General features: G+C 37.4%; 1 protein-coding gene across 1 annotated transcript; it reads left to right on the forward strand.

Moving 5' to 3' along the window:
* Window positions 1-295: 295 nt before the first annotated feature.
* On the forward strand, window positions 296-9,374 carry IFRD1 (interferon-related developmental regulator 1). Its single transcript, XM_010024268.1, has 11 exons — window positions 296-395; window positions 1,290-1,371; window positions 1,824-1,948; window positions 2,250-2,407; window positions 3,737-3,787; window positions 3,881-4,059; window positions 4,165-4,273; window positions 6,159-6,293; window positions 7,457-7,585; window positions 8,376-8,471; window positions 9,231-9,374. Exons 1-11 carry the CDS (start codon window positions 347-349, stop codon window positions 9,318-9,320), a joined length of 1,203 nt encoding a protein of 400 aa, XP_010022570.1. The 5' UTR covers window positions 296-346; the 3' UTR covers window positions 9,321-9,374.
* The last annotated feature ends 491 nt before the right edge of the window (window positions 9,375-9,865 follow it).

Here is a 9,865-nt window from a genome sequence, read left to right on the forward strand (position 1 = left end):
TTACAGCACAGTCACAGGAAATTGCATTAACTTGAAGTTGATTGTAGAAGGATCCTAAATCTAGAGATAGGAATTCTACCAATACATTGAAAATGATCTTCCAGAACAGAGCCAGCTAAATCTTCAGATCAGGTGGGAGTAAAGGAACCATCAGAGGAAGGATATCTACTTTCTGTGTCTGAGTCAGGGAGAGTGAGTCTGTTGGGAGGGTTGAATTCTACTTTTGGTGTTGAGATATGCCTTTTCCATGTGAAAAAATGACCAAACTATTCTATTTATCTTTCCTTAAGGCGGTCAGCCCAGAAATGTGCAGCCTTTTAGCGATGAAGATGCTTCAATTGAAACTATGAGCCACTGCAGTGGTTTCAGTGATCCTGCTAGCTTCACTGAGGATGGTATATTTTTCTTTTTTATCTGTTTTTCTGTTCAAAAACAAAACCTGAATTGACTTAAGCAGTTTAGGTATTAGACTGTAAGTAGCAGTAGCACAGTAATGGTGTGATTGTTAATTTAGTGGCTGTTGGTTTTGTTTGGCAAGAATATACTCCAGGTTTCATAAGCCTCTCCTGAACTATTGGGCTTTTTTCTATTAAAATGATACAAGACTGACTTTTGGAGCCAATAAGAATTATCAGGTGAATTATAAGATTGATTTTCATAACACATAGTTGAGGTGTAAGGACTGCAGAAGAATTTGAGATGGAAAGATTTGCCTGTCTTGAACTAGATTTATGCTTCATCGCCTACCATCTCTGCAACCTGGACTGCTCTAATGTCATTTTTTGGGAGGAGGGGACCTGAAAGCCTGCTACAGGGGCATAAGGCAGGGAGGCTTCCCTGTAAATACTTGCTACTCTTAACAGAGCTGCTGTTGCAGAGGCATCTGAAGCGATGCCTTACAGGCCAGGCTGCTTAGACAGTACTTACTGCATCAACAGTGAACACCCCGCTGTACTCCAGGGGTAGGTGTAGTGCACTGCATGAAAATGTGTTGCTGTCAGGGTTGGCTGATGTGTGTCAGTTGTAGCAAATTTATGTAAGAGCTGATTAGCTTCCCTGTTCATTCCTGACACATCTAAGAAGCAGGTATAAAAACACCACAGATGTATCAATAGATCAATTTTTATAAAATTATTTTAAGGGGTAGTTTGTTGTAGGTATAACACCATTCTGTAGTGATTGTCTATGCTAAACTGCTTTTTTTTATTAGTGTTAAAAACATTTAACTGTTGGATACTACTGTGTATGCTGATAAAGTATGTAGAGCTAAATTATTTTCTCTGGATTAGGGCCTGAAATTGATGAAGAAGCCACTCAAGAAGACTTAGAATACAAATTGAAGGGATTTATTGATCTTACATTGGACAAGAGGTATAGTATGCTTTGAAGAAACACATTCATATATTGTTTACTGGTTTTCCTCTGATATCATAAGGGAAATATGCATCAAACTTCCTTATATGCTTACTGAAATGACAGTTATTTCATGCTGGGGAGGACTTGCTTTTCTTCTGGATCTAAAAAGACCTTTTTCCCTCTACAGAGTTTTTTGATAAGTGAGAGTCAGACTTCCCTTTCTTAATAGCTTTAAGTAGAGGGACTTTATTTCTAGCTTGGTATACTATTGTGAACTCTGTCTCCAACCTAAGTTTCTCTATCCTTGAGGAAGGAGGCAGTTCATAGCATCTAATACTTGATGATGCTTCTGTGGGTTGTTACTGTATTTGGCTGTATCCAATACAAGAAACTACCATAAAAAACAAAGGCTGAACTTTAACTGATGTATGCTGATTTCAGAATGTCTTCTTTCTCTCTTCTAACAGTGCAAAGACAAGACAAGCAGCTCTTGAAAGTCTGAAAAATGCTTTTTCTTCTAAAATACTATATGAATTTATCATGGAAAGGAGAATGACATTAACTGATAGCATTGAACGCTGCATTAAGAAAGGTAATTAACATGCTTGCTATTAGAAGGCAATGATCCCTATGAAATAGCTCATTGTTTAAAAGAAATTAAGACTGCGAGGCTTCTCTAGTACTTTAGAGTGCTTAATAATTTAGTTCTGTAACATTCCTTTTTCCTTTTTTATTTAGATGACATGTTTTACGCCACCTAGAAAATTAAGTTATTTTCTGTCTGTTGGTTTCTGCATTTCCTTTTGCAAGTTTTCAGACTATTATCTTTAAAGGGTTAAAGGATGGAAGCAATGCACAAGGTGATTCACTCATCATTGTATGTTAATCTTTAGGTAAGAGCGACGAACAGTGTGCAGCTGCTGGACTGGCATGTCTTCTGTGTGTGCAGATGGGGTCAGGAATTGAAAGTGAAGAGATTTTTAAGACCCTTGGTCCAGTTCTGAAGAAGATTGTCTGTGATGGGACAGCCAGTATCCAAGCCAGACAGGCTGTAAGTATGAAATGTTTATTTACCAGGCAGGGACAGAGGGCAGTTTTTGATCAGCTTGCTGTTGTGTAATCCAGAACTAAAGGCTATTACACTAGTATAAACTCAGAATGTTGACATATGTTCTGAATGATGTGTAGCAGTATTCATTGGCTTTAAAAGTTCCACATAAAGGTTGAAGAACATTATTCTCTTTTTCAACCGAGGAATTTCCTTAAAGAGCTGTTTGATCTAGTACTTTGTCAAGTGTCGTAACATAGTCTTTGTCTGAGGGCTGATGTTGGTGTCCTATAGAAAAAAAATAAAGGTATTCCCACTGACGTATGTCCTTCTTGTATTGATTTTAACAACTTTAACTGCAGAGGAATTTTACTTATGCAAATATATTTACATATGATAAAATTATATAGAGCAGATCTAGAACTAACTTGATACATTTGTCCTACCAAAGTATTTTTCCCAGTCATCTTATCTGTGCATTAGTGGTATACTTGAATTCCTGACTGATGGCAGTCTAAAACTCTTGCTAATATTTTTTTAAACTTTAGAGTTTTAACTAATACTCTCCAATTTGCCTTTATCGTTACATAGCCGGCTACTTCTGTTATACTCAAGCTGTGTTACAATAGATACTATTAGCTGGAAGAGGAGGAAGTATCAGTCCAATAGCAGTTATTTTTGCAAGCAAACAAAAGCTACTGAAGCTTCTCCTGTTTCAAGTGTAGTTTTGACTCCTGTGTGGTTAGTGCAAACATCACTTTCAAACACTTTTTTCTTTCTCTTTGTAGGAGGAGACAGAGTAGAATATGGGGGATAGGGAAGAGATGTGTGGGACACTGCAGCAATAGTTAGGAAGTTCCAGGAAAGGCTCTTGAAGTCCAGTGTTTTCATGCCATTTAATTATATTAGAGAGCAGAAAAGGGAAAATACTTTCCCACAGATGTGAGTAAATATCATGTGTTCATTACTGATTATCAGCATAATTTCTGCTGGCTCAATCCTAGTGGGATCTAGAAGAATTGGGTGAAAGGAGTGCTACATGTCAGTTTTGTAAGTTAAATAAAACGGCATAAAAAGTGAAGGTTTGTGAGTAGCATGTGTTGTAAAATCACCCTGAGAGTAGACAGGAGCCAAGAGCTATGCCCTGGCGGCTGGGCTTAAACCAAGACAAGCTACTACAAAATAGCTGAATTAAACAGTATTGAAGACTTCTACTCTGCTAAAGTTTTAATCTCAAATTTCTGTTACTCCAGATGTGAAATTTCAATGGTTAAAGTTTTCTCAAACGGTATCGTTAATGTCAAATACTGATGCTTTTTTCTTTGTGTCTAGTGTGCAACCTGCTTAGGGATTTGCTGTTTCATTGTCACTGATGACATTACGGTAAGGATTAATACTTCTTTGGTTTTAATACATTGACAATATGAAAATGTGTGAATCTTAAACCATTTCTATTACGTTTTTTCTCCTGTTCAGGAACTGTACTCTACTATGGAATGCCTGGAAAATATCTTCATAAAGGCCTATCAGAGAGATAGAGACGCTAATGGTGTATCGAGTACGCATAACACTGTGCTTCACATCAGTGCTCTATTAGCATGGACACTGTTGTTGACCATTTGTCCAATGAATGAAGTGAAGAAGAAAATTGAAATGTGAGTGTCTATCCTGGAAAACAAAATTTGCAATGACTGCTTTTATACGCTGTGAAGCAGGGTCAACAAAATTAACATCTTAATGAAATGTGACTTTCTCCTTAGGCACTTGCATAAACTTCCAAGTCTGCTGTCTTGTGATGATCTCAGCATGAGAATAGCTGCTGGAGAAACCCTAGCCCTTCTGTTTGAATTGGCACGCGAAACAGATGCTGTAAGTAGATGTCAGCAGCTCCGTTTTCTTGCAGTGGGATGATAAGACAAATTATTTAACCTGTGCTGCATCTCAACAAGTGGCAGACAATTTGCTGGTTAATGTTGTTTGTAGAGAGTCTGTTCCAATCTAAGTGGGTATGACAATGATTCACAGCTATTTAGCTAGCATTTTTACACCTACTTCCACATTGCAAAATGGGACCAGTATAACAAAACACATGAAACAGTACTGATGAGCAGTTAGAAATGTAGCATGTAAGCTTTAAAATATAAATCCAAAACCAGCTTTAAAAAAAAAAAAAGGCCAAAAAAACCCCCAAATCTGTTTACTGTAGTGGGGACATTCATTAGACAAGTTCCAGTGATTCATAACATGCACAATTCCTCTCTCACGGCTAAAAATCTGTTCTTGAGTAGAAATCACATTGACTTTCAGTATTGTGTTTACAGTATCCTTATTTAGGTACATTGAAAAGAAGAACTATTATTGCATGATGGTTTTGTAGCATTTGTGACAATTTTAGTCAGTTGGCGACTAGTCAGTCTATTTAAGGGGAAAGATTTTGAAAGGAGTTGCATGGCTAAACATGCCTTTACGTTCTTCAGTATGTCTTACTAATTTCTGAACTGCTTTCTTGACAGCAGTGAATGAAATAGCCTCTACTTACTCCCATGGCACAGCTTGGGAGAGCTGCCTGAATGGCTTCTAGCTTGAACCGGATGGGCTTTTTCAGAACACTGTCCAAAGTGAAATGATAACTCCAGTTGAGTCAGGATACGTGACACACTTAACGCTGCATAATCTGAAACAATATGCTGAGACTTGCGTATAATTGCAGACAGTAGAGATTTGAGTCTCTTGGCTGTGGAAGCCAACTTCGAAAGATAACAAAAATAATAGAGGCAGAATTTGATCCTTTATTTGGTCACATTGACTGCAAGTAACTAAAACCTTAAAATATGTTAATGAATGAGACTATTCACTAAAAATTTCTTTGGTTCCATAGAAGAAAATGGAAAAAAATAATTACAATAATTGCAAAGTGTTCTCTTTGGATCCTTAATGATCAGCACAGATTAAAAATGCTTACTGTGTTTTGCCTTTGACCAGTTTCTTTCAAAAAGCATGCAGTAACCTCAGCCTGGTCAGTTCACATGACAAGACCATCAGCTGTAAAAAAAAAAAAAAAATTACAGAAACTTGTTTTTATGTAAGTTTACATACGTCCTTACTAACCTGGGTAAACTGCTGCTGGATTAGTAAGTGGAGGGGAGAAAATATTTCCTGCTAAACAACTGTGCATTGAAGTTTACTTAAAGTGGGGTTTTTTAAGTGGTTTTTTTGTTTTTGTTTTTTCAAAAACTACTTTCTAATTCCTCCTTCCCTCCTCCCATACAAGACTTAGGACTGAACATTCTGTACTGTCAGTATAATGGTGTCTCATGATCCATCTCCAGCAGCATGAATTCTGTGCTGATGACCTGAAAATGCCTGCAGCTTGTTGACAGGAATGGCAGCCAGGTTCAACAGATCAGTTAGGCAGTTTGAGTCCGATGGAGTTATGGAGTGGAACAGATTGACAGGTATATATGCAACACTGAAGGAGCTGTACTGTTTCATGTGGCTCTGGCTACCAGGGTAGAGTTTGATAGTGTCCTGCTTGTAAAGTGAATGCTGTGACTTTGTTCTTACTGGCTTAAATGCTGCAAATGAAACTGCAGGAAGCTAGTGTTGTCTCCATCTCTTTAAATAATAAAGTAACAGGTTGTAGAGGTCCACGTGCCCAGAATTTGGAGAGATCCATTTTCCTATTTGCAGGGAAAGACGTTGAGGCCAGAAACTAAAAAGTGTTTTGTTATGTTTGTTTGGGTTTTTTTACTAGGATTTCTTTTATGAAGATATGGAACTTCTAACAGAGAAACTAAGAGCTCTGGCTACTGATGGAAACAAGCACCGAGCCAAAGTAGATAAAAGAAAACAGCGATCTGTTTTCAGAGATGTTCTACGAGCTGTTGAGGTGATTCTTTTGTCTTTCTTTACATGCCTGGATCTTAACTGTGTAGTGTACAATTTAATGAAAATGCTTTTATTATTAAATAGAATTGCTGTTTCAGTAAGAGCAACAGGAACAAATTATTTTAAAGGAGATTTCAAATTCTGATCACTTACCTGAAATATAAATACTTTTTTGGGAACATAGAACGTAAGTTTTTATTTATTTTACTTCAAGCTTGACTTCCATATTTCTTTAAAGAAAGTTAAACATTGCACTCTAAATACTAAATTCTTATTTTATACCACAAGCAGATTTGTTTTGCATAGAAAACTTTGTAGGACATCCAAATTAGTGTCCTGAATTCTGTGAAAAGGTTCATTCTAAAATGTGCTACTGAACTGCTCTGCATAATAAACAAAAAACAACTTGGTAGTAAAATACATTTCCAACTGGCCCCTCTGTCAGGGGCCAAAGAAGTATGTGTGTGTGTGTGTTGTCACTGTCCTAATTGTGCTGTAATCTTCTGGTTTTCCATATCCAAATTGAGAACAATACACAAAGCAGGACTCTCAATATTTCTGGTTGTGACATGTCTTAGAGGCTTCACTCAAATGTCAGATTTCTGTCGCTTCAGGGGGTTATTTATTTCACACCGCTCTCACTAGATTTTTTTTTTTTTTTTTTTTTTGCTTGTCAGATAATTACTTTTTACATAGTTGTATGGATAAGACCAACTATTAGTTGACATTCAGAACACTTAAAAATCTCAGAAGCTAAGGAGAAGGCTTTGAAGTGATTTGGAGTCACTTTTGAGATTCTGCCTGTAGAAGAGTCCGAGTCACTTATTAGCACTTGTTACATTCCATTTTCACGAATGTAGCTCACAGCATTTGAAAGGTGGGGACCAAATGCGGTTTACACACTGACTTTAAGGTCACTGCTGAACTTGGAACTCGCTTTTCTGGAGATTCTGGAGTCCAATTCTTAAAGTCATTTTCAAGATGAAAGTCAAGTGTTCTTCTTTAAAATGCTTCCTGACTTGAAGAATGTCAGCTTCAAGTCTTACATGGGATTTAACTTTAGGTTAAACTTCTCATCAGTTTATATAAACACAATGTTTATACACATGTATTATTTGGAAGGTTATTAAAATTATATATGTTGTTTCCTTTAATTTTGGTTAGGAGCGTGACTTTCCTACAGAGATGGTTAAGTTTGGACCTGAGCGCATGTATATTGACTGCTGGGTTAAAAAACAAACTTATGATACCTTCAAGGAGATTCTGGGGTCGGGGATGCAGTATCATTTGCAGGTGAGCTGCTGTTTGATAGATGCTCAGACTGTTGTTCCCTGTCTGGCTTCTTTGTAGTAATTCAGTCTGAATTATGAAATCATGAGTAGAACTTGGTAAAATGATGAGCTTTGCATTAGAAGTGTTAAAAGATAGCACTTAGAAAATGAACTAGTGAGCTGCTTCTGAGTTGTAGCCTGGGTGTGCTGGGTTAGCAATTAGAAGGCTTCTCCGAGAAGTCAGAGATTCAAGCTGAATACCTTCTTAGCTTCAGGGTTTTTTCTGAATCTCTATGCTCTCTTTCAGCAGAGTGGTGTAGTTGGCTGGCTGTTCAAAGCTGCATTCCTCCACCCTTCCTAGTCAAGCCTGTAAAAAGGAATACAAAGTTTTAGTCAAAAATAATGAACACAACTTGCAGACCAATGATGACAGCATTCCAGAAGGGAAAGAATAAGTCCTTACCTCTGTTCTAGTAACTGTTTGCTTACTAGTCATCTGTTCAGGTAGCAGAAACAGGAACTGTAGCTTGGGGTACACACTCCCAAATTGCTATGATAATCATGGGGTTAAAATCTTCAGTCCGGTGCCAGTTGATTTTCAAGGTGACTGAGGGACACCTATCTCAAGAGGGCAGTTGTAGTTCTTAGCCTTTTTCTGATGAAAGGAAGTGTTCCCTGGCTTAATTGCAAAAGATACTAAGATTTGTGTCAAATTGCCGCTATTTCTTACTGGAATACTTGATATTAACAGTAATCTTTGGAGACTTGATAATCAGAGGAGAAACTGATTGTTTGATGTGTTTCTTGTTTAGTCAAATGACTTTCTTCGGAATGTGTTTGAGCTTGGTCCACCAGTAATGCTAGATGCTGCAACTCTTAAAACAATGAAGATATCCCGTTTTGAAAGGGTACGTTCTTGCACTTTAATGTTCATACACTAATACATTTCTCTTGAATTAAACAGTATTCCAAACACACACTTGAGAAGCTGTCATATTTAATGTGTCACTTTAGAACTAACAGTATCCTATACTGGCCTGAATGAAACCTAACCTTGCTTGCTGGGTATCTTTGAGCTCTTATTTTAGCTCTTCCACTGAGCATGTGTCTGCTACTGCTTTTTCTGCCAAGGGAGTCTGGAGGTTGACGTGGTTGCTGACTGGTACCAGATTCATGCTCTATATGTGTGGAACTAGGGCTCTAAGGAAAGTCATAGGTTTTTGGGCAGGGTCCTACAGGAAACAATAGAAACTGAGTCTTAATACACAGATCCCAAACTCTGCAGCATGAAAGGGACACTGGGAGGATGGTAATGGCTTTATTCTGTTGGTTGTGAGTGTACTCATCCCTGTACAAACCATTTGTGAATGGTTTAAATCCAAGTTTAATCTGTGGGCAAACTCAGTCTACGTTGTGCCTGTGTGGTGTTCAAGACTGACTGGCTTCCAGGATTGCTCCTAGCTCAGCCTTTCTTAATACAATCCAAGTTTGTTTAAAATGTGTATATGAATCTGTCTTTGGTGCACAAAGATATTATACTATGAATTTCAGAATTTGTTCAAAGATTAATAAAAATTTATTTCAAGCTGTTTCTTAACATGAAAAAATATCTCTGAAGTTCATAGCTTTTTGACATCTGTGATTAATGTTTTCCTTTTATTTTGCAGCACTTGTACAACTCTGCAGCATTCAAGGCTCGGACAAAGGCTAGAAGTAAATGTCGTGATAAAAGAGCAGATGTGGGGGAGTTTTTCTAGATCTCCTTTTCCATAGCTTTCAGTTTTCATAATTGAAATGCATTTTTAACCTTTAAATGATTTTTTTTTTTTTTAATTTCTGTAGTGAGTTTACACTTGTGCACAGGGATGTTGTATAAAGTCTGTAAATACAGTGCATGTTGCTTAGTTACATATAGGCTGTACATAGATGGGTGTAATGTGGGGTGCAGGGGTACATTGTAACACTAGCATTAGATGCAACTTGCTCCAACGTCTGAATATGTTGTTACTGAACTGTTCAGTGGGGTGGATAACTGTAGTCAAATGCCCCTTATCAGATGGGATTCCTTACCATATATCAAGGCAAACTAAATTAGTTCACAGGCCAAGTGTTTTGGTAGGAATGTGCTAATATGAAAAGATAAACCTGTTCATGTGAAGTTACTTTAGTAACTTTTTAAACTCCTCTGGCTGGCAGGTGTACAAAGAAATTTCTGCATAGTGGGACTATCTTACGATGTTCCGTTACCTTCACTTACAGTGAAGTACTAAATGACAGATGCTTGCCTCAATGTAAAATAAAC

The sequence above is a fragment of the Nestor notabilis genome, unplaced genomic scaffold (genome assembly GCF_000696875.1).
Source record: "Nestor notabilis isolate BGI_N333 unplaced genomic scaffold, ASM69687v1 scaffold29741, whole genome shotgun sequence".
Lineage (NCBI taxonomy): Eukaryota > Metazoa > Chordata > Aves > Psittaciformes > Psittacidae > Nestor > Nestor notabilis.